This window comes from Salvelinus fontinalis, chromosome 38 (genome assembly GCF_029448725.1).
Source record: "Salvelinus fontinalis isolate EN_2023a chromosome 38, ASM2944872v1, whole genome shotgun sequence".
Lineage (NCBI taxonomy): Eukaryota > Metazoa > Chordata > Actinopteri > Salmoniformes > Salmonidae > Salvelinus > Salvelinus fontinalis.
The window spans coordinates 17763844-17789931 of record NC_074702.1 but is presented as its reverse complement, the minus strand read 5'-3'; the positions used below and the strand labels follow the sequence as shown (position 1 = coordinate 17789931).

General features: G+C 40.8%; 1 protein-coding gene across 1 annotated transcript in view; it reads right to left on the bottom strand.

Moving 5' to 3' along the window:
* The window catches only part of dpys (dihydropyrimidinase), a 41915-nt gene that overhangs the window by 10157 nt on the left and 5670 nt on the right, over nucleotides 1-26088 (bottom strand). The window contains exons 2-7 of the mRNA XM_055903363.1: nucleotides 25864-26022; nucleotides 24735-24914; nucleotides 18424-18613; nucleotides 18073-18229; nucleotides 17494-17635; nucleotides 16702-16844 (exon numbers count right to left, since the gene is read on the bottom strand). Coding sequence (XP_055759338.1) covers nucleotides 16702-16844; nucleotides 17494-17635; nucleotides 18073-18229; nucleotides 18424-18613; nucleotides 24735-24914; nucleotides 25864-26022 — 971 coding nt within the window. The remainder of the gene's footprint in view (nucleotides 1-16701; nucleotides 16845-17493; nucleotides 17636-18072; nucleotides 18230-18423; nucleotides 18614-24734; nucleotides 24915-25863; nucleotides 26023-26088) is intronic.

The following is a 26088-nucleotide window of genomic DNA, read 5'->3' as shown; positions in this document are numbered from 1 at the left end:
TGACGACAGTTACACCGGTAGCCTAATGACACAAACCCAAAGGATATGTCCTAAATGGCATCCTATTTCCCATAGGGCTCTGGTCAAAAGTAGGTATGTAGGGAATATGATGCTATTTGGGAAGCAGTCCTACTGTAGCTTCGTTGCATTCCATAACTGAGTCTTGCCTCCGGACTGTTTTTAAGCCGTATTTAGGCTAATTAATTACGCAGTTTCACAGATAAATTCATAGTTACAAAAATGTAACATGAAGAGCTACAAAGCCTCAATCCCACTATAGGACTAGAACACAGTGGTAGCACACATACTGTACAACAGACAATGCTACTATACTGTACAGCAATATGTAATTGTATACTATAGGATTACTATACAACCGCTAGTCTCTCATTACAGCCCTCATCACAGAACCAAATCAGCTACTGGATTATGTCTTTTAACATAGCTGATTTGGTTCTGGGTGCTGAGACTTGACAACCTCACAAGCCTGGGACACCATTATTGATCTGAAATAGAATTGGACATGATGTCGTCATCAAGGCTAAGAGGGGAGGTAGGACAAGATCTCTTCCTTATTCCAGAGCTGCATGCATTAGTAATATTCACAAGATCTGTCTGAGCTGAGCTGAGCTGAGCAGAGCAACACTTACAAGAGCCTCATCTCACATTATCATGAAATTAATTTACAGGAAAATGACACTGGGGTTCATCCCCCTTCCTATCCCTTCTTCAGCTCACGTCAACACTTTGTGATTTGCCTTGAGGGACCAAGCCCAGATTCCATAGGAAAGAGAGCAGTGCTGTTACTGCTGGGTTATGTAAGCCTGTTATGGCTGTTGCTAGCTCCTGGCCTTGCATGCACACATACGCTAGTCTAGTTTACTGCTTAGTAGAGATATGTACGGTACAGATGTGTGTGTGTGTGTATGTTTGGGGGGGGGGGGGGGGGTAAACACGTGCACAACAGGGACACACTGTATCTCTGTCTGTTGAGATTGGGGAGAGCAGTTCCACATCTGCAGCCTCATATAGATTACAAATGTCAGTTTCTTTCTTACTATAGGAATGACACTTATGAAACCCTTCCCTTTGGCCTAAACAACACCAAATATTTGACTTAAAATAACTATTTAAATCTAAACATTCAGGTAATTTTGTATTGTTTTGAAGAATCAGAGTAAGCAGGGCTCAATTTATGAGAAAATGTGTCAACATCAAAATAACAAAATGACTACGTCCTACGTCCCAACCGGATATTACCATCAAACATCAGTGCTTACATAAGATGGTGAATTGTTCCCTGGGATTATTCATAACCCCACTATTTCATTTCCCAAAACATTAAACATATGCCCAATGGAGTCAGTGCAAAAAGAGATCAAATAGTGCAAATCTTCCTTGACACAGCAGTGATGTCACGGCTGGTGACTTGTGTGCATGGTCTCAGCTGGTGTATGTTGGACCAGTGAATGAAAGAGCCACTTCCTTCACCTTTTACTGTGTCCAGGCTGTACCATAGTTATATCCAGGTTGTACCATATCCAGGCTGTCCCCTAGTTATATCCAGGCTGTCCCCTAGTTATATCCAGGCTGTCCCCTAGTTATATCCAGGCTGTCCCCTAGTTATATCCAGGCTGTCCCCTAGTTATATCCAGGCTGTCCCCTAGTTATATCCAGGCTGTCCCCTAGTTATATCCAGGCTGTCCCCTAGTTATATCCAGGCTGTCCCATAGTTATATCCAGGCTGTCCCCTAGTTATATCCAGGCTGTCCCATAGTTATATCCAGGCTGTCCCCTAGTTATATCCAGTCTGTACCATAGTTAGTTATATCCAGGCTGTACCATAGTTAGTTATATCCAGGCTGTACCATAGTTAGTTATATCCAGGCTGTACCATAGTTAGTTATATCCAGGCTGTACCATAGTTAGTTATATCCAGGCTGTACCATAGTTAGTTATATCCAGGCTGTACCATAGTTAGTTATATCCAGGCTGTACCATAGTTAGTTATATCCAGGCTGTCCCATAGTTAGTTATATCCAGGCTGTACCATAGTTAGTTATATCCAGGCTGTACCATAGTTAGTTATATCCAGGCTGTATCATAGTTATATCTAGGTTGTACCATAGTTATATCCAGGCTGTCCCATAGTTAGTTATATCCAGGCTGTTCCATAGTTATATCTAGGTTGTACCATAGTTATATCCAGGCTGTACCATAGTTAGTTATATCGAGGCTATCCCATAGTTAGTTATATCCAGGCTGTACCATAGTTAGTTATATCCAGGCTGTCCCATAGTTAGTTATATCCAAGCTGTCCCATAGTTAGTTATAGCCTGGCTGTCCCATAGTTAGTTATAGCCAGGGTATCCCATAGTTAGTTATGTCCAGGCTATCCCATAGTTAGTTATATCCAGGCTGTACCATAGCTAGTTATATCCAGGCTGTACCATAGTTAGTTATATCGAGGCTGTCCCATAGTTAGTTATAGCCTGGCTGTCCCATAGTTAGTTATAGCCAGGCTGTACCATAGTTAGTTATATCCAGGCTGTCCCATAGCTAGTTATGTCCAGGCTGTACCATAGTTAGTTATATCCAGGCTGTTCCATAGTTATATCCAGGCTGTACCATAGTTAGTTATATCCAGGCTGTATTATAGTTAGTTATATCCAGGCTGTCCCATAGTTAGTTATATCCAGGCTGTACCATAGTTAGTTATATCCAGGCTGTACCATAGTTAGTTATATCCAGGCTGTACCATAGCTAGTTATATCCAGGCTGTCCCATAGTTAGTTATATCCAGGCTGTACCATAGTTAGTTATATCCAGGCTGTACCATAGTTAGTTATATCCAGGCTGTACCATAGTTAGTTATATCCAGGCTGTCCCATAGTTAGTTATATCCAGGCTGTCCCATAGTTAGTTATATCCAGGCTGTCCCATAGTTAGTTATATCCAGGCTGTCCCATAGTTAGTTATATCCAGGCTGTCCCATAGTTAGTTATATCCAGGCTGTCCCATAGTTAGTTATATCCAGGCTGTACCATAGTTAGTTATATCCAGGCTGTACCATAGTTAGTTATATCCAGGCTGTACCATAGTTAGTTATATCCAGTCTGTAACATAGTTAGTTATATCCAGGCTGTACCATAGTTAGTTATATCCAGGCTGTCCCATAGTTAGTTATGTCCAGGCTGTACCATAGCTAGTTATATCCAGGCTGTCCCATAGTTAGTTATATCCAGGCTGTACCATAGTTAGTTATATCCAGGCTGTACCATAGTTAGTTATATCCAGGCTGTACCATAGTTAGTTATATCCAGTCTGTAACATAGTTAGTTATATCCAGGGTGTCCCATAGCTAGTTATATCCAGGCTGTACAATAGTTAGTTATATCCAAGCTGTACCATAGTTAGTTATATCCAGGCTGTTCCATAGTTATATCTAGGTTGTACCATAGTTATATCCAGGCTGTACCATAGTTAGTTATATCGAGGCTATCCCATAGTTAGTTATATCCAGGCTGTAACATAGCTAGTTATATCCAGGCTGTCCCATAGTTAGTTATATCCAGGCTGATCCATAATTTGTTATATCCAGGCTGTACCATAGTTAGTTATATCCAGGCTGATCCATAATTTGTTATATCCAGGCTGATCCATAGTTAGTTATATCCAGGCTGTACCATAGTTAGTCATATCCAGGCTGTCCCCTAGTTATATCCAGGCTGTACCATAGTCATATCCAGGCTCTCCCCTAGTTATATCCAGGCTGTCCCCTAGTTATATCCAGGCTGTCCCCTAGTTATATCCAGGCTGTCCCCTAGTTATATCCAGGCTGTCCCCTAGTTATATCCAGGCTGTCCCCTAGTTATATCCAGGCTGTCCCCTAGTTATATCCAGGCTGTCCCATAGTTATATCCAAGCTGTCCCCTAGTTATATCCAGGCTGTTCCCTAGTTATAACCAGGCTGTCCCCTAGTTATATCCAGGCTGTCCCCTAGTTATATCCAGGCTGTCCCCTAGTTATATCCAGGCTGTCCCCTAGTTATATCCAGGCTGTCCCCTAGTTATATCCAGGCTGTCCCATAGTTATATCCAGGCTGTCCCATAGTTATATCCAGGCTGTCCCATAGTTATATCCAGGCTGTCCCATAGTTATATCCAAGCTGTTCCATAGTTATATCCAGGCTGTCCCATAGCTAGTTATGTCCAGGCTGTCCCATAGTTATATCCAGGCTGTACCATAGTTAGTTATATCCAGGCTGTACCATAGCTAGTTATGTCCAGGCTGTCCCATAGTTATATCCAGGCTGTACCATAGTTAGTTATATCCAGGCTGTACCATAGCTAGTTATGTCCAGGCTGTCCCATAGTTATATCCAGGCTGTACCATAGTTAGTTATATCCAGGCTGTTCCATAGTTATATCTAGGTTGTACCATAGTTATATCCAGGCTGTACCATAGTTAGTTATAGCCAGGCTGTCCCATAGTTAGTTATATCCAGGCTGTAACATAGTTAGTTATATCCAGGCTGTACCATAGTTATATCCAGGCTGTACCATAGTTAGTTATATCCAGGCTATCCCATAGTTAGTTATAGCCAGGCTGTCCCATAGTTAGTTATATCCAGGCTGTCCCATAGCTAGTTATATCCAGGGTATCCCATAGTTAGTTATATCCAGGCTGTACCATAGTTAGTTATATCCAGGCTGTACCATAGTTAGATATATCCAAGCTGTCCCATAGCTAGTTATATCCAGGGTATCCCATAGTTAGTTATAGCCAGGCTGTCCCATAGTTAGTTATATCCAGGCTGTCCCATAGTTAGTTATATCCAGGCTGTCCCATAGTTAGTTATATCCAGGCTGTACCATAGTTAGTTATATCCAGGCTGTACCATAGTTAGTTATATCCAGGCTGATCCATAGTTTGTTATATAAACACGGCTGTACCATAGCTAGTTATATCCAGGGTATCCCATAGTTAGTTATAGCCAGGCTGTACCATAGTTAGTTATATCCAGGCTGTACCATAGTTAGTTATATCCAGGCTGATCCATAGTTTGTTATATCCAGGCTGTACCATAGTTAGTTATATCCAGGCTGTACCATAGTTAGTTATATCCAGGCTGATCCATAGTTTGTTATATCCAGGCTGTACCATAGCTAGTTATATTCAGGCTGTACCATAGTTAGTTATATCCAGGCTGTACCATAGTTAGTTATATCCAGGCTGATCCATAGTTTGTTATATCCAGGCTGTACCATAGTTATATCCAGGCTGTACCATAGTCATATCCAGGCTGTCCCCTAGTTATATCCAGGCTGTCCCCTAGTTATATCCAGGCTGTCCCCTAGTTATATCCAGGCTGTACCATAGTTATATCCAGGCTGTCCCCTAGTTATATCCAGGCTGTACCATAGTCATATCCAGGCTGTCCCCTAGTTATATCCAGGCTGTCCCCTAGTTATATCCAGGCTGTCCCCTAGTTATATCCAGGCTGTCCCCTAGTTATATCCAGGCTGTCCCCTAGTTATATCCAGGCTGTCCCATAGTTATATCCAAGCTGTCCCCTAGTTATATCCAGGCTGTCCCCTAGTTATATCCAGGCTGTCCCCTAGTTATATCCAGGCTGTCCCATAGTTATATCCAGGCTGTCCCATAGTTATATCCAGGATGTCCCCTAGTTATATCCAGGCTGTCCCCTAGTTATATCCAGGCTGTCCCATAGTTATATCCAGGCTGTCCCATAGTTATATCCAGGCTGTCCCATAGTTATATCCAGGCTGTCCCCTAGTTATATCCAGGCTGTCCCATAGTTATATCTAGGTTGTACCATAGTTAGTTATATCCAGGCTGTACCATAGTTAGTTATATCCAGGCTGTATCATAGGTAGTTATGTCCAGGCTGTATCATAGTTAGTTATATCCAGGCTGTACCATAGTTAGTTATATCCAGGCTGTACCATAGTTAGTTATATCCAGTTTGTCCGATAGTTAGTTATATCCAGGGTGTATCATAGCTAGTTATATCCAGGCTGTCCCATAGGTAGTTATGTCCAGGCTGTACCATAGTTAGTTATATCCAGGCTGTACCATAGTTATATCCAGGCTGTATCATAGTTAGTTATATACAGGCTGTCCCATAGGTAGTTATGTCCAGGCTGTCCCATAGTTAGTTATGTCCAGGCTGTCCCATAGTTAGTTATGTCCAGGCTGTCCCATAGTTAGTTATGTCCAGGCTGTCCCATAGGTAGTTATATACAGGCTGTCCCATAGTTAGTTATGTCCAGGCTGTCCCATAGTTATATCCAGGCTGTATCATAGTTAGTTATGTCCAGGCTGTCCCATAGTTAGTTATGTCCAGGCTGTATCATAGTTAGTTATATCCAGGCTGTATCATATTTAGTTATGTCCAGGCTGTCCCATAGTTAGTTATATCCAGGCTGTATCATAGTTAGTTATATCCAGGCTGTCCCATAGTTATATCCAGGCTGTATCATAGTTAGTTATATCCAGGCTGTATCATAGTTAGTTATATCCAGGCTGTACCATAGTTAGTTATATCCAGGCTGTACCATAGTTAGTTATATCCAGGGTGAACCATAGTTAGTTATGTCCAGGCTGTATCATAGTTAGTTATATCCAGGCTGTACCATAGTTAGTTATATCCAGGCTGTACCATAGTTAGTTATATCCAGGGTGAACCATAGTTAGTTATGTCCAGGCTGTATCATAGTTAGTTATATCCAGGCTGTACCATAGTTAGTTATATCCAGGCTGTACCATAGTTAGTTATATCCAGGGTGAACCATAGTTAGTTATATCCAGGCTGTACCATAGTTAGTTATATCCAGGCTGTATCATATTTAGTTATATCCAGGCTGTATCATAGTTAGTTATATCCAGGCTGTATCATAGTTAGTTATGTCCAGGCTGTCCCAAAGGTAGTTATGTCCAGGCTGTCTCATAGTTAGTTATATCCAGGCTGTATCATAGTTAGTTATATCCAGGGTGTATCATAGCTAGTTATATCCAGGGTGTATCATAGCTAGTTATATCCAGTCTGTAACATAGTTAGTTATATCCAGGCTGTCCCATAGTTAGTTATATCCAGGGTGTATCATAGTTAGTTATATCCAGTCTGTAACATAGTTAGTTATATCCAGGCTGTACCATAGTTAGTTATATCCAGTCTGTAACATAGTTAGTTATATCCAGGGTGTATCATAGCTAGTTATATCCAGTCTGTAACATAGTTAGTTATATCCAGGCTGTCCCATAGTTAGTTATATCCAGGCTGTCCCATAGTTAGTTATATCCAGGCTGTACCATAGTTAGTTATATCCAGGCTGTCCCATAGTTAGTTATATCCAGGGTGTATCATAGCTAGTTATATCCAGGCTGTATCATAGTTATATCCAGGCTGTCCCCTAGTTATATCCAGGCTGTCCCCTAGTTATATCCAGGCTGTCCCCTAGTTATATCCAGGCTGTCCCCTAGTTATATCCAGGCTGTCCCCTAGTTATATCCAGGCTGTCCCATAGTTATATCCAAGCTGTCCCCTAGTTATATCCAGGCTGTCCCCTAGTTATATCCAGGCTGTCCCCTAGTTATATCCAGGCTGTCCCATAGTTATATCCAGGCTGTCCCATAGTTATATCCAGGCTGTCCCATAGTTATATCCAGGATGTCCCCTAGTTATATCCAGGCTGTCCCCTAGTTATATCCAGGCTGTCCCATAGTTATATCCAGGCTGTCCCATAGTTATATCCAGGCTGTCCCATAGTTATATCCAGGCTGTCCCCTAGTTATATCCAGGCTGTCCCATAGTTATATCTAGGTTGTACCATAGTTAGTTATATCCAGGCTGTACCATAGTTAGTTATATCCAGGCTGTATCATAGGTAGTTATGTCCAGGCTGTATCATAGTTAGTTATATCCAGGCTGTACCATAGTTAGTTATATCCAGGCTGTACCATAGTTAGTTATATCCAGTTTGTCCGATAGTTTCGTTATATCCAGGGTGTATCATAGCTAGTTATATCCAGGCTGTCCCATAGGTAGTTATGTCCAGGCTGTACCATAGTTAGTTATATCCAGGCTGTACCATAGTTATATCCAGGCTGTATCATAGTTAGTTATATCCAGGGTGTATCATAGCTAGTTATATCCAGGCTGTCCCATAGGTAGTTATGTCCAGGCTGTACCATAGTTAGTTATATCCAGGCTGTACCATAGTTATATCCAGGCTGTATCATAGTTAGTTATATACAGGCTGTCCCATAGGTAGTTATGTCCAGGCTGTCCCATAGTTAGTTATGTCCAGGCTGTATCATAGTTAGTTATATCCAGGCTGTCCCATAGTTATATCCAGGCTGTATCATAGTTAGTTATATCCAGGCTGTATCATAGTTAGTTATATCCAGGCTGTACCATAGTTAGTTATATCCAGGCTGTACCATAGTTAGTTATATCCAGGGTGAACCATAGTTAGTTATGTCCAGGCTGTATCATAGTTAGTTATATCCAGGCTGTACCATAGTTAGTTATATCCAGGCTGTACCATAGTTAGTTATATCCAGGGTGAACCATAGTTAGTTATGTCCAGGCTGTATCATAGTTAGTTATATCCAGGCTGTACCATAGTTAGTTATATCCAGGCTGTACCATAGTTAGTTATATCCAGGGTGAACCATAGTTAGTTATATCCAGGCTGTACCATAGTTAGTTATATCCAGGCTGTATCATATTTAGTTATATCCAGGCTGTATCATAGTTAGTTATATCCAGGCTGTATCATAGTTAGTTATGTCCAGGCTGTCCCAAAGGTAGTTATGTCCAGGCTGTCTCATAGTTAGTTATATCCAGGCTGTATCATAGTTAGTTATATCCAGGGTGTATCATAGCTAGTTATATCCAGGGTGTATCATAGCTAGTTATATCCAGTCTGTAACATAGTTAGTTATATCCAGGCTGTCCCATAGTTAGTTATATCCAGGGTGTATCATAGTTAGTTATATCCAGTCTGTAACATAGTTAGTTATATCCAGGCTGTACCATAGTTAGTTATATCCAGGCTGTATCATAGTTAGTTATATCCAGGGTGTATCATAGCTAGTTATATCCAGACTGTATCATATTTAGTTATATCCAGGCTGTATCATAGTTAGTTATATCCAGGCTGTATCATAGTTAGTTATATCCAGGGTGTATCATAGCTAGTTATATCCAGGGTGTATCATAGCTAGTTATATCCAGGGTGTATCATAGTTAGTTATATCCAGTCTGTAACATAGTTAGTTATATCCAGGCTGTACCATAGTTAGTTATATCCAGGGTGTATCATAGCTAGTTATATCCAGGGTGTATCATAGCTAGTTGTATCCAGTCTGTAACATAGTTAGTTATATCCAGGCTGTACCATAGTTAGTTATATCCAGGCTGTCCCATAGGTAGTTATATCCAGGCTGTACCATAGTTAGTTATATCCAGGCTGTCCCATAGTTAGTTATATCCAGGGTGTATCATAGTTAGTTATATCCAGTCTGTAACATAGTTAGTTATATCCAGGCTGTACCATAGTTAGTTATATCCAGGGTGTATCATAGCTAGTTATATCCAGGGTGTATCATAGCTAGTTGTATCCAGTCTGTAACATAGTTAGTTATATCCAGGGTGTATCATAGTTAGTTATATCCAGGCTGTCCCCTAGTTATATCCAGGCTGTCCCCTAGTTATATCCAGGCTGTCCCCTAGTTATATCCAGAATGTCCCCTAGTTATATCCAGGCTGTCCCCTAGTTATATCCAGGCTGTCCCCTAGTTATATCCAGGCTGTACCATAGTTATATCCAGGCTGTACCATAGTTATATCCAGGCTGTACCATAGTTATATCCAGGCTGTACCATAGTTATATCCAGGCTGTACCATAGTTATATCCAGGCTGTACCATAGTTAGTTATATCCAGGCAGTACCATAGCTAGTTATGTCCAGGCTGTACCATAGTTAGTTATATCCAGGCTGTACCATAGTTATATCCAGGCTGTACCATAGTTATATCCAGGCTGTACCATAGTTATATCTAGGCTGTACCATAGTTTGTTATATCCAGGCTGTCCCATAGCTAGTTATGTCCAGGCTGTACCATAGTTAGTTATATCCAGGCTGTACCATAGTTATATCCAGGCTGTACCATAGTTATATCCAGGCTGTACCATAGTTAGTTATATCCAGGGTGTCCCATAGCTAGTTATGTCCAGGCTGTACCATAGTTAGTTATATCCAGGCTGTACCATAGTTATATCCAGGCTGTACCATAGTTAGTTATATCCAGGCTGTATCATAGTTATATCTAGGTTGTACCATAGTTATATCCAGGCTGTCCCATAGTTAGTTATATCCAGGCTGTTCCATAGTTATATCTAGGCTGTACCATAGTTATATCCAGGCTGTACCATAGTTATATCCAGGCTGTACCATAGTTAGTTATATCCAGGCTGTACCATAGCTAGTTATATCCAGGATGTATCATAGTTAGTTTTTATCCAGGCTGTACCATAGCTAGTTATATCCAGGGTGTCCCATAGCTAGTTATGTCCAGGCTGTACCATAGTTAGTTATATCCAGGCTGTACCATAGTTAGTTATATACAGGCTGTCCCATAGTTATATCTAGGTTGTACCATAGTTATATCCAGGCTGTACCATAGTTAGTTATATCCAGGCTGTACCATAGTTAGTTATATCGAGGCTGTCCCATAGTTAGTTATAGCCAGGCTCTTCCATAGTTATATCTAGGTTGTACCATAGTTATATCCAGGCTGTACCATAGTTAGTTATATCCAGGCTGTCCCATAGTTAGTTATATCCAGGCTGTCCCATAGTTAGTTATATCCAGGCTGTACCATAGTTAGTTATATCCAGGCTGTCCCATAGTTAGTTATATCGAGGCTGTCCCATAGTTAGTTATAGCCAGGCTGTCCCATAGTTAGTTATATCCAGGCTGTACCATAGTTAGTTATATCCAGGCTGTCCCATTGTTAGTTATATCGAGGCTGTCCCATAGTTAGTTATATACAGACTGTACCATAGTTAGTTATATCCAGGCTGTACCATAGTTAGTTATATCGAGGCTGTCCCATAGTTAGTTATATACAGACTGTACCATAGTTAGTTATATCCAGGCTGTACCATAGTTAGTTATATCCAGGCTGTCCCATTGTTAGTTATATCGAGGCTGTCCCATAGTTAGTTATATACAGACTGTAACATAGTTAGTTATATCCAGGCTGTCCCATAGTTAGTTATATCCAGGCTGTATCATAGTTAGTTATATCCAGGCTGTATCATAGTTAGTTATATCCAGGCTGTATCATAGTTAGTTATATCCAGGCTGTCCCATAGTTAGTTATATCCAGGCTGTATCATAGTTAGTTATATCCAGGCTGTACCATAGTTAGTTATATCCAGGCTGTATCATAGTTAGTTATATCCAGGCTGTCCCATAGTTAGTTATATCCAGGCTGTATCATAGTTAGTTATATCCAGGCTGTACCATAGTTAGTTATATCCAGGCTGTACCATAGTTAGTTATATCCAGGCTGTATCATAGTTAGTTATATCCAGGCTGTATCATAGTTAGTTATATCCAGGCTGTACCATAGTTAGTTATATCCAGGCTGTACCATAGTTAGTTATATCCAGGCTGTATCATAGTTAGTTATATCCAGGCTGTACCATAGTTAGTTATATCCAGGCTGTACCATAGTTAGTTATATCGAGGCTGTCCCATAGTTAGTTATAGCCAGGCTGTTCCATAGTTATATCTAGGTTGTACCATAGTTATATCCAGGCTGTACCATAGTTAGTTATATCCAGGCTGTCCCATAGTTAGTTATATCCAGGCTGTCCCATAGTTAGTTATATCCAGGCTGTCCCATAGTTAGTTATATCCAGGCTGTACCATAGTTAGTTATATCCAGGCTGTCCCATAGTTAGTTATATCCAGGCTGTCCCATAGTTAGTTATATCCAGGCTGTCCCATAGTTAGTTATATCCAGGGTGAACCATAGTTAGTTATATCCAGGCTGTCCCATAGTTAGTTATATCCACGCTGTACCATAGTTAGTTATATCCAGGCTGTACCATAGTTAGTTATATCCAGACTGTCCCATAGTTAGTTATATCCAGGCTGAACCATAGTTAGTTATATCCAGGCTGTCCCATAGTTAGTTATATCCACGCTGTACCATAGTTAGTTATATCCAGGCTGTACCATAGTTAGTTATATCCAGGCTGTCCCATAGTTAGTTATATCCAGGCTGTCCCATAGTTAGTTATATCCACGCTGTACCATAGTTAGTTATATCCAGGCTGTCCCATAGTTAGTTATATCCAGTCTGTATCATAGTTAGTTATATCCAGGCTGTCCCATAGCTAGTTATGTCCAGGCTGTCCCATAGTTATATCCAGGCTGTACCATAGCTAGTTATGTCCAGACTGTCCCATAGTTAGTTATATCCAGGCTGTACCATAGCTAGTTATATCCAGGCTGTACCATAGTTAGTTATATCCAGGCTGTACCATAGTTAGTTATATCCAGGCTGTACCATAGCTAGTTATATCCAGGCTGTACCATAGTTAGTTATATCCAGGCTGTACCATAGTTAGTTATATCCAGGCTGTACCATAGTTATATCCAGGCTGTACCATAGTTAGTTATATCCAGGCTGTACCATAGTTAGTTATATCCAGACTGTCCTATACATAGTTATATCCAGGATTTATCATAGTTATTTCCAGGCTGTCAAGTTTTGACCTCTTTCTTGTGCAATTCCCCACTTGAAAAGGACACTCCCTCCACATGAAGATTTTAACTGGATTTCACTCAATAAACAGCCATAGAATAAGTTGTTTGTCTTTTATTTACCATTCTTTGGTTGGCAGTAAACAGGTGAAAAACCTCAAAAAAGAGATGACAAATACAAGTGATTATTTGAGTTGACAGCCTAATTAAATACACAAAATTATCCACATTCACCTCAGAAACACATTTCTGCCATTATCAAATACAAGGTTTCCACTGTTAAGCAAATGTTTCCCAAAATAGAAACCCACCATTTTTAATCAAATGAGCAGAATCAGTATATTTTTATCTAAATTTGCATTTTAGCCAAATACATTCAAAATATTTTTAGTAGTAAAAAATTACATTTATTTTCTAATCAGTAGTTTTAAGCAGACAAATCTTACATTTTTTTTTAGCCAAAGATTTTTTAGACAATACATTTGTTACTGAATTAAGAACTTGGTTTACTAAGATTTCTACAAAGTTTAAATTACTTTTAACCATTTCAAACAAGTTCTTTGTCAACAATGAATTTGGCTCTTCTTACTTTTCCTTTATACCCCACAAACAACATTTGCAGTTATAAATACCACTGCAAAAGTCCTATCAAAGTTAAGAGTTAAGAGTCTGTGTTTTCCAGAGTATCATTAGCAGTGCACTGCTTAAGTCAGTATAGTCAAACATGGCCAATATGGCGCTTACCGGCTGTCTTTCACAGTTTTGTGGAGGGCTTGGACTTGCACAGTCACCTTGATCACAAAGATGAAGTTTCCTTGGTCTTGTGGTTTTATAAATGCTCCTTTCACTGCGGTCTAAAGACAACAGCAGAGCCAGGTGCTGGCACGCCCAGATTGCCTGGAAGATTTGTTCCACCTGGTTCACCACTGATTGAAGGAGGAGGAGTTTCACCACTGAGGAGCTCCCAGGCAGTTTGTCAGCACACAGGCTGTACCATAGTCATATCCAGGCTGTCCCCTAGCTATATCCAGGCTGTTCCATAGTTATATCCAAGCTGTTCCATAGTTATATCCAAGCTGTTCCATAGTTATATCCAAGCTGTTCCATAGTTATATCCAAGCTGTCCCCTAGTTATATCCAGGCTGTCCCCTAGTTATATCCAGGCTGTCCCCTAGTTATATCCAGGCTGTCCCATAGTTATATCCAGGCTGTCCCCTAGTTATATCCAGGCTGTCCCATAGTTATATCCAGGCTGTCCCCTAGTTATATCCAGGCTGTCCCCTAGTTATATCCAGGCTGCCCCCTAGTTATATCCAGGCTGTCCCCTAGTTATATCCAGGCTGTCCCCTAGTTATATCCAGGCTGTCCCCTAGTTATATCCAGGCTGTCCCCTAGTTATATCCAGGCTGTCCCCTAGTTATATCCAGGCTGTCCCCTAGTTATATCCAGGCTGTCCCATAGTTATATCCAGGCTGTCCCCTAGTTATATCCAGGCTGTCCCCTAGTTATATCCAGGCTGTCCCCTAGTTACATCCAGGCTGTTCCATAGTTATATCCAGGCTGTCCCCTAGTTATATCCAGGCTGTCCCCTAGTTATATCCAGGCTGTCCCCTAGTTATATCCAGGCTGTCCCCTAGTTATATCCAGGCTGTCCCATAGTTATATCCAGGCTGTTCCATAGTTATATCCAGGCTGTACCATAGTTAATTATATCCAGGCTGTCCCCTAGTTATAGCCAGGCTGTCCCATAGTTATATCCAGGCTGTACCATAGTTAGTTGTATCCAGGCTGTACCATAGTTAATTATATCCAGGCTGTACTATAGTTAGTTATATACAGGCTGTCCCATAGCTAGTTATATACAGGCTGTCCCATAGTTAGTTATATCCAGGCTGTACAATAGTTAGTTATATCCAGTCTGTAACATAGTTAGTTATATACAGGCTGTCCCATAGCTAGTTATATACAGGCTGTACCATAGTTAGTTATATCCAGGCTGTACAATAGTTAGTTATATCCAGGCTGTCCCATAGTTAGTTATATCCAGGCTGTACCATAGTTAGTTATATCCAGGCTGTACAATAGTTAGTTATATCCAGTCTGTAACATAGTTAGTTATATACAGGCTGTCCCATAGCTAGTTATATACAGGCTGTACCATAGTTAGTTATATCCAGGCTGTACCATAGTTAGTTATATCCAGGCTGTACAATAGTTAGTTATATCCAGGCTGTCCCATAGTTATATCCAGGCTGTATCATAGCTAGTTATATCCAGGCTGTATCATAGCTAGTTATATTCAGGCTGTACCATAGTTAGTTATATTCAGGCTGTACCATAGTTAGTTATATCCAGGCTGTACCATAGTTAGTTATATCCAGGCTGTATCATAGCTAGTTATATCCAGGCTGTACCATAGTTAGTTAAATCCAGGCTGTACCATAGTTAGTTATATCCAGGCTGTACCATAGTTAGTTAAATCCAGGCTGTACCATAGTTATATCCAGGCTGTCCCATAGTTAGTTATATCCAGGCTGTCCCCTAGTTATATCCAGGCTGTCCCATAGTTAGTTATATCCAGGCTGTCCCATAGCTAGTTATATCCAGGCTGTCCCCTAGTTATATCCAGGCTGTCCCATAGTTAGTTATATCCAGGCTGTGCCCTAGTTATATCCAGACTGTACCATAGTTAGTTATATCCAGGCTGTACCATAGTTAGTTATATCCAGGCTGTACCATAGTTAGTTTTATCCAGGCTGTACAATAGTTAGTTATATCCAGGCTGTACAATAGTTAGTTATATCCAGGCTGTCCCATAGTTATATCCAGTCTGTACCATAGTTAGTTTTATCCAGGCTGTACAATAGTTAGTTATATCCAGGCTGTACAATAGTTAGTTATATCCAGGCTGTACAATAGTTAGTTATATCCAGGCTGTCCCATAGTTATATCCAGGCTGTACCATAGTTAGTTATATCCAGGCTGTACCATAGTTAGTTTTATCCAGGCTGTACAATAGTTAGTTATATCCAGGCTGTACAATAGTTAGTTATATCCAGGCTGTCCCATAGTTATATCCAGTCTGTAACATAGTTAGTTATATCCAGGCTGTACCATAGTTAGTTATATCCAGGCTGTACCATAGTTAGTTATATCCAGGCTGTACCATAGTTAGTTATATCCAGGCTGTACCATAGTTAGTTATATCCAGGCTGTACCATAGTTAGTTATATCCAGGCTGTACCATAGTTAGTTTTATCCAGGCTGTCCCATAGTTATATCCAGGCTGTCCCATAGCTAGTTATGTCCAGGCTGTATCATAGTTAGTTATATCCAGGCTGTACCATAGTTAGTTATATCCAGGCTGTACCATAGTTAGTTTTATCCAGGCTGTCCCCTAGTTATATCCAGGCTGTACCATAGTTAGTTATATCCAGGCTGTCCCATAGTTAGTTATATCCAGGCTGTACCATAGTTAGTTATATCCACGCTGTACCATAGTTATTTCCAGGCTGTACCATAGCTAGTTATGTCCAGGCTCTACCATAGCTAGTTATATCCAGGCTCTACCATAGTTAGTTATATCCAGGCTGTCCCATAGCTAGTTATATCCAGGCTGTACCATAGCTAGTTAACATGAAACTATTTTCTTATTTATCCAAATGTTTTTCACCCTGAAACAGGCTTTGTGGGAAGCTCGATTTGTCTCCACCATCTGCAGTGTAAGAAGTTGGTTATAGTAGTGATGAAATGCTACTAGTTGGATAATATGCATACACAAAGATATAAAATGTAGCATCATCAAAACAGTTCATAATTTAGCTATACATCAGTAATTCACTATGTGTTTGACTAGAAACATCTTGGATGGTCTTTATCCTTGTCTCACCTGGTTGCCTTAGCGTCCCATATGACCACATCAGCGTCACATCCCTTAGCGATCCTTCCCTTCTGGGGGTAGAAGTTGAAGATTTTCGCTGCATTGCTGCTGGTGACAGCTACAAATCGATTCTCGTCCATTTTCCCGCTATGCTGCGGAAAGTAATTACACAAAATACTGAGTTTCAATATTCTGGATATGAATGACAAATTCCATATTTACTGACATAATTAACCTGGCCAAAGGTCAATGCTTAACGGTGCAGTAAGAGATTCAAAGTTTCACTCCAAATATCAAAACTTGTCATTTTTTGCCAGTGTTTTACAATGTTAATTTTTGCAATGGCCTCCGGGTCAACCGACTGAAGCGTTTTCCTGAGAGAAGGACAGAAAGAAGTAAGGGAGGAAGAAATACATGGAAAGAGAAGGACTGAAAGAAAGCTAGCCTGCTGCTACATCCACTATGACAGTTTGGATTGATTCTGACTGATAAAAACTTCCTTGATGCACATAATAAATAGCATAATATAAATTGTTATCTTTTCTTCTCACAGCAGAAATGTCACTTGTCACCTTTTAAGTCCTACTAAAGAACGTAATCAACCGTCTGAAAATAGTACCACTAATTTTTGTAGGAACTGTATCCTTGTCCTGGACAACAACAAAAAAATCACTTTCAATGGAGAATCTTCATGAGTATGCTTTTTGGTGTAGCGCTATAGGCTAAATCTGTCCGGGTAACTGGCCTATAGTGTGCATAATAAAGAATGATGTGATATGCAGAATGAGAGGCCTAACTGACAACGCCCTTCTCCCAGATGACAGACATCCTGTCCTCCACTCCGTTGACTCCGTTGGGGATCTTTGTAAAGTCGTCTTTGCCCAGGGCCTTCTGACACACAGAGAATGTGCAGTTGTCTGTCCCAGTCACGCTGAGGTCATCACTGGAAGAATGAAACAGAAGCATCTACATCACTAAACGGTAAGGCAGCCATCTTTACTGCCTGTCATTAATTTCTATTGCACCGACAATATGCAGTTTCACTTCACTTTCCTTTATTTTTCAAAGATTCCACTGTTTTCCATTGTTGTTCACCTTCCCAGTTCCTGTATTCCTGCCTGGTCGGTAACAATGTGATACATACACTCCAATTTGATATATATTATGTGATGTATGTTATAAACAGTCATGACTGTTCATATGCTGATAGCACTAGTAATGACTGCTTATAACATCTGTTATGTCATTGTTATGACAGTGTTATGGAGCACTTATGTGACAGAGGGTGCATGGAAGGTGTAACCTAATATGCTTTACTCAGTGAAAAGGGCAGAAGAGGGACAGTGAGATCAGGTTGATATTGGCTAAGGCTTCACATACTTTGCCAGTAGGTCCATAAGGTATCCCGGGGTGCTGGGGTCGGGCCTCAGAGGTGGGCCCATGACGAACTTGGCAGCGTGGGCCCAGTCTTTGTGCCAGCAGTGGGTGCCATCTGTACCCAGTCCTGCTGCTATGGGCTCTCCAAACACCACACGGCCTGTTGGGGCAAAAACATTCCAAAAACATGCATACATAACACAGAACACCATCCATGTCATGTTGAGCCTCTCTCTCACTCTCTCTCTGTCTCTGTCTGTCTCTCTCTCTCTCATTCTCTCTCACTCTCTCTCTGTCTCTGTCATTCTTTCCCACCTACAGTTCCTCCCAGCAGGCATTGTCAGGCCCCCTCACCATTTCTGCGTGCGTTGGACACCACCTTAGCGGCAGACTTGCTCATGACGTGGACAACATAGAGCGGGCAGTTGACAGCGTGGGCGATGGTGATGGCTCTCTGGGTGGCCTCAGCCTCCACCTCCTCAGGACGACACAACTCATGACCCTCCGGACCTGTGATGCCCAGAGACAGCATCTTCTTAGCCCCCTGCCAAGTGAGAGAAGGTCAGTTTAAAAAATGCCTCCTAAATGGCAGATAAAATAAAAACTGCCTGTGTGACATAGATAAACTTTTGTGAAATATTCACAGAAATAGTTACAAAAGGTTATACAAGCATGAGCAGATTAGCATAGAATATTACACCATGACGCAAGGTAGTGTTGAGGGAGGAAGCTGACATGTTACATGCTTTTTGCCAACAGACAACGGGTTTATTACGAATTCTACTCTATGAAGTTAAGTTGCTAATCGTTTACATAAAAGTTATCTGTAAACTCACTCTGAACATGCTCACAATAAATGTATGTATCTCATGAATATTTTGTCACCAAAAACAGATTGGGCATCTGCTGCCCTCTAGTGGTTATTCTACAGACCTCACCTTGGAAAAGAAAGTTAACAATCTTAAACTAGAACATTCCAAGCTGAATCAAACGGAACTAGATGTTGATCCTTTGACTTTTTGTGTAACTGATATTGGATTGAGTGAACACTGCTTTTAGTATCATTTCAGGTTAGCACCGACCCACCTGTTCAGCTCAAACAGAGGACAGTTACTGTAATAAACCTTACCCCTTTAGACATTGACCAAACAAATTAAGAGAAGTCAAATAGTTTCTCCCTTAGTTAATAATTTATTGTGCTCTTTGCTTCCACATTATAGAATCATAAAAACATTCTCGGCAAAATGACTTAATTTTCAAATGCGTGAAAGAATGAATGCCACTGTAATTCCAGTGTCCTGAGATTGCAAAACATGACACTGCAAAACAAGTTTGGTTTGGTTCCCGTACCTCATATGGAGGAATGAGACGAGCTACTGTTCATGTGCCTTTATGTACGCCATGAAACGTAAATGGTACTCTTATACTCATATATGAATGACTTGACCAAATTACTTAAATTAAATTACATGGCTTGGATAGGGTTAGTTTTACATGGCTAGCATAGGGTTAGTTTTACATGATTTGGATAGGGTTATTTTTATATGGCTTGCATAGGGTTTGTTTTGCAGGGCTTGCATAGGGTTTGTTTTGCAGGGCTTGCATAGGGTTTGTTTTGCAGGGCTTGGATAGTGTTCGTTTTACATGGCTTGCATAGGGTTAGTTTTACATGATTTGGATAGGGTTAGTTTTGCACGGCTTGCATAGGGTTCGTTTTGCATGGTGTGGATAGGGTTAGTTTTACATGGCTTGAATAGGGTTAGTTTTACATGGCTTGCATAGGGTTAGTTTTAAATGGCTTGGATAGGGTTTGTTTTGCATGGCTTTCATAGGGTTAGTTTAACATGGCTTGCATAGGGTTCGTTTTACATGGCTTGGATAGGGTTAGTTTTACATGGCTTGGATAGGGTTAGTTTTACATGGCTTGGATAGGGTTAGTTTTACATGGCTTGGATAGGGTTAGTTTTACATGGTTTGGATGGGGTTAGTTTTACATGGTTTGGAGAGGTTAGTTTTAAATGCCTTGGATAGGGTTAGTTTTACATGGCTTGGAGAGGTTAGTTTTACATGGCTTGGATAAGGTTAGTTTTACATGGCTTGGATAGGGTTAGTTTTGCATGGCTTGGACAGGGTTAGTTTTGCAGGGCTTGGACATGGTTAGTTTTACATGGCTTGGGTAGGGTTCGTTTTGCATGGCTTGGATAGGGTTAGTTTTGCATGGCTTGGATAGGGTTAGTTTTGCGTGGCTTGGATAGGGTTAGTTTTGCATGGCTTGAATAGGGTTAGTTTTACATGGCTTGGATAGGGTTAGTTTTGCATGGCTTGCATAGGGTTCGTTTTGCATGGTGTGGATAGGGTTAGTTTTACATGGTTTGGATAGGGTTAGTTTTACATGGCTTGGATAGGGTTAGTTTTACATGGTTTGGATAGGGTTAGTTTTACATGGCATGGATAGGGTTAGTTTTACATGGTTTGGACAGGGTTAGTTTTGCATTGCTTGGATAGGGTTAGTTTTACATGGTTTGGATGGGGTTAGTTTTACATGGCTTGGAGAGGTTCGTTTTACATGCCTTGGATAGGGTTAGTTTTACATGGCTTGGAGAGGTTAGTTTTACATGGCTTGGATAAGTTTTTTTTACATGGCTTGGATAGGGTTAGTTTTACATGGCTTGGATAGGGTTAGTTTTACATGGCTTGGATAGGGTTAGTTTTACATGGCTTGGGTAGGGTTAGTTTTACATGGTTTGGATAGGGTTAGTTTTGCATGGCATTGATAGGGTTAGTTTTACATGGTTTGGATAGGGTTAGTTGTACATGGCTCGGAGAGGTTAGTTTTACATGCCTTGGATAGGGTTAGCCCTATCCAAGCCATGTAAAACTAACCCTATGCAAGCCATGTAAAACTAACCCTATCCAAGCCATGTAAAACTAACCCTATGCAAGCCCTACAAAACAAACCCTATGCAAGCCCTGCAAAACAAACCCTATGCAAGCCATATAAAACTAACCCTATCCAAATCATGTAAAACTAACCCTATCCAGGTCAGGTAAAACGAACTCAATAAAAGCCATATAAAACTAACCATGTCCAAGCCATGCAAAATTAACCCTATCCAAGCCATGCAAAACTAATTTTACATGGCTTGGTTAGGGTTAGTTTTAATTGGCTTGGATAGGGTTAGTTTTACATGGTTTGGATAGGGTTAATTTACATGGCATGCATAGGGTTAGTTTTACATGATTTGGATAGGGTTAGTTTTGCAGGGCTTGCATAGGTTTAGTTTAACATGGTTTGGATAGGGTTAGTTTTACATGGCATGGATAGGGTGAGTTTTACATGGTTTGAACAGGGTTAGTTTTGCATTGCTTGGATAGGGTTAGTTTTACATGGTTTGGATGGGGTTAGTTTTACATGGCTTGGAGAGGTTCGTTTTACATGCCTTGGATAGGGTTAGTTTTACATGGCTTGGAGAGGTTAGTTTTACATGGCTTGGGTATGGTTAGTTTTGCATGGCTTGGATAGGGTTTGTTTTGCATGACTTGGATAGGGTTAGTTTTGCATGGTTTGGATAGGATTAGTTTTACATGGCATGGATAGGGTTAGTTTTACATGGTTTGGATAGGGTTAGTTTTGCATTGCTTGGATAGGGTTAGTTTTACATGGTTTGGATGGGGTTAGTTTTACATGGCTTGGAGAGGTTAGTTTTACATGGCTTGGAGAGGTTAGTTTTACATGGCTTGGATAAGGTTAGTTTTACATGGCTTGGATAGGGTTAGTTTTGCATGGCTTGGATAGGGTTAGTTTTGCATGGCTTGTATAGGGTTAGTTTTACATTGCTTGGATAGGGTTAGTTTTGCATGGCTTGTATAGGGTTAGTTTTACATGGTTTGGATAGGGTTAGTTTTGCATGGCATGGATAGGGTTCGTTTTACATGGTTTGGATAGGGTTAGTTTTACATGGCTTGAATAGGGTTAGTTTTACATGGCTTGGATAGGGTTAGTTTTACATGCCTTGGATAGGGTTAGTTTTACATGGCTTGGAGAGGTTAGTTTTACATGGTTTGGATGAGGTTAGTTTTACATGGCTTGGATAGGGTTAGTTTTGCATGGCTTGCATAGGGTTAGTTTTGCAGGGCTTGGACATGGTTAGTTTTGCATGGTGTGGATAGGGTTAGTTTTGCATGGCTTGGATAGGGTTAGTTTTACATGGCTTGGATAGGGTTAGTTTTGCATGGCTTGCATAGGGTTAGTTTTACATGGCTTGCATAGGGTTAGTTTTACATGGCTTGGATAGGGTTAGTTTTACATGGCTTGGACATGGTTAGTTTTGCATGGCTTGGATAGGGTTAGTTTTGCATGGCTTGCATAGGGTTAGTTTTACATGGTTTGGATAGGGTTAGTTTTACATGGCTTGTATAGGGTTAGTTTTGCATGGCTTGGATAGGGTTAGTTTTACATGGCTTGGATAGGGTTAGTTTTGCATGGCTTGCATAGGGTTAGTTTTACATGGTTTGGATAGGGTTAGTTTTACATGGCTTGGATAGGGTTAGTTTTACATGGTTTGGATAGGGTTCGTTTTACATGGCTTGGATAGAGTTAGTTTTACATGGCTTGGATAGGGTTAGTTTTACATGGCTTGGATAGGGTTAGTTTTACATGGCTTGGATAGGGTTGGTTTTACATGGCTTGGATAGGGTTAGTTTTACATGGCTTGGATATGGTTAGTTTTACATGATTTGGATAGGGTTAGTTTTACATGTTTTGGATAGGGTTAGTTTTATATGGCTTGCATAGGGTTTGTTTTGCAGGGCTTGCATAGGGTTTGTTTTCCAGGGCTTTCATAGGGTTAGTTTTACATGGCTTGGATAGGGTTAGTTTTACATGGCTTGGATAGGGTTAGTTTTACATGGCTTGGATTACATGGCTTGCATAGGGTTAGTTTTGCATGGCTTGGATAGGGTTAGTTTTACATGGCTTGGATTGGGTTAGTTTTACATTGCTTGGATAGGGTTAGTTTACGTGGCTTGGATAGGGTTAGTTTACGTGGCTTGGATAGGGTTAGTTTTGCATGGCTTGGATAGGGTTAGTTTTGCATGGCTTGGATTACATGGCTTGGATAGGGTTAGTTTTACATGGCTTGGATAGGGTTAGTTTTGCATGGCTTGGATAGGGTTAGTTTTACATGGCTTGGATAGGGTTAGTTTTACATGGCTTGCATAGGGTTAGTTTTACATGGCTTGCATAGGGTTAGTTTTATATGGCTTGCATAGGGTTAGTTTTACATGGCTTTTATTGAGGTCCTTTTACCTGACCTGGATAGGGTTCGTTTTGCATGTTTTGGATAGGGTTAGTTTTATATGGCTTGCATAGGGTTTGTTTTGCAGGGCTTGCATAGGGTTTGTTTTCCAGGGCTTTCATAGGGTTAGTTTTACATGGCTTGGATAGGGTTAGTTTTACATGGCTTGGATTACATGGCTTGCATAGGGTTAGTTTTGCATGGCTTGGATAGGGTTAGTTTTGCATGGCTTGGATAGGGTTAGTTTTACATGGCTTGGATTACATGGCTTGCATAGGGTTAGTTTTACATGGCTTGGATAGGGTTAGTTTTACATGGCTTGGATTGGGTTAGTTTTACATTGCTTGGATAGGGTTAGTTTACGTGGCTTGGATAGGGTTAGTTTACGTGGCTTGGATAGGGTTAGTTTTGCATGGCTTGGATAGGGTTAGTTTTGTATGGCTTGCATAGGGTTAGTTTTGCATGGCTTGGATAGGGTTAGTTTTACATGGCTTGGATTACATGGCTTGCATAGGGTTAGTTTTACATGGCTTGGATAGGGTTCGTTTTACATGGCTTGGATAGGGTTAGTTTTACATGGCTTGGATAGGGTTAGTTTTACATGGCTTGCATAGGGTTAGTTTTACATGGCTTGCATAGGGTTAGTTTTATATGGCTTGCATAGGGTTAGTTTTACATGGCTTTTATTGAGGTCCTTTTACCTGACCTGGATAGGGTTCGTTTTGCATGGGTTGTATCTTTAGTCTAGTCTTCTATTAGGCTACATCAAATATTAACCTAAACCAATGACTCCTGGAATACTTACACACTAAGCGGACAGTCAATAGGATCTCGTGACTGACCCTTTGAAAATAATGTATTTGCTTAGTGTGTCAAAATAGCTCATTGTTATTTTCTCACCAGCAGTTGTTAAGTTAACCTTTGTTCTGTCCTAGTTCATGGGATATTGTATGGGTACATTGTTACCCACAAGGTTCCATGGTTCCTTTTTAACACACTCATAGTCTTTTCTCGGGTGCGACAGAACAGTGTGCAATGTTAAATTCACCAGAAGCGGTAATGTCCTTAACGACCAGTAGAAGAATATTGTGATTATGGTGACCCAGATGGCAAATACCGAATGTTTTTCTGCACGATTTTTACGATTTCAAATGGTCACACTTAAATTGATCAGGGCACACCTCACCACACCTATTAAACGGGAGCAAACTTACCTCAAATGCTGTTGATGAATGGTGTGTACCGTTTGGAGGCAATGTGTCATTCAGTACAAACCGTCACACAACGTCGCAAACGTTGAAGTAAACTGAACAAACCCCAGGTTTGAGCCATATTGACTGTGTTATGGTCAGAAATGTTTGGGAATACCTCTGCAATAAGGTCTCCATTCTCTGCGTGAACCTGGGCTATAGCTCCAATCTCTTTGCATTGGGAAAACGCAGCATACAGCTCATGGTCTTGAAGCATGAACACATCCTTGTATGCCATGAACATCTTGAAGGAGTTGACACCTTTCTCTTTGGCCAAAGTCTCCATTTCCTTTTTGACCTAGAATGGGTTTAACAAAAAGCTAATTAGTTTAGCGTGCTTTTCTTTTAAATGCTGAGAGATAAGACTGTTAACATTTCTGTAAAAAACATGTATTGACATTCTGTCCATCCCAGGTCTCCATGGAGTCTATTACCACATGCTATTTCCTGTTGGGGTGTTATTTAAGTCATAAGGCCTGAGGAGGTGTGGTATATAGCCAATATACCACGGCTAAGGGCTTACGCACGATGCACCGTGAAGTGCCTGGATACAGCCCTTAGCCGTGGTATATTGGCCATATATCACAAACCCCCGAGGTGCCTTATTGCTATTGTGAACTGTATAACAACGTAATTAGAGCAGTAAAAATAAATGTTTTGTAATACCCGTGGTATATAGTCTGATATACCACGGCTGTCAGCCAATCAGCATTCAGGGCTCGAACCACCCAGTTTTTAATTAAAGTAGATATTGCAGAGATTAAGGCTGGGATTTGTCGGATATGCACCTTTTAAAGGCAATATTCCCACGTTGGCGGAGGCAGCATTCACCATAAACACATTTTTTGTCTCAAACGGAAATTACCTTTAAATGTCAACTGTGCTAGAACGCTGATTGGATTGAATCTACAGTAACAGTGTCCCTCATTTTTAAAACAAGTCTGCTATTTTATAAAATCCCTGTAGATTTGATGGAAGCAGGCCAGAACAAACAATGTTCTAAACCCTGCCCAATCTCACAAATCATTCACAGATCAAGACAAATAAATGAAACATTTCAGTCTGGGACAGGTATGTTTCATAATTTTTGTAAATATCTGTACAAATGTAACTCGTGGGATCTGAACCCCGCTTGGTAAAGCAATACAGGGTGCAGGGAAGGCTACCTCGTCACACATGAACATGAGTCTGACGTGCACTTTTTTTCAGGATAGAAAATAGATTATAGATATAACAGGGGGCACTACCTTGTCGCTCCACCATGTGACTGCCACATGGAGGGAGTAGTCGCAGCAGACCTTGGCATCAGCCGTGTCCCTCCACCTATCATAGGCCTCCAGCAGGGACGTGCCTCTCTGGGGGATCACAAAGTCTAGGATCATGGTGGTCCCTCCTGCCAGGGCAGCCTGGGTACAGAGAGCAGGTTAGGGTTTAGAGAGGGGGTTGGGGTTTAGGGGGGTGGTATGGGGTAT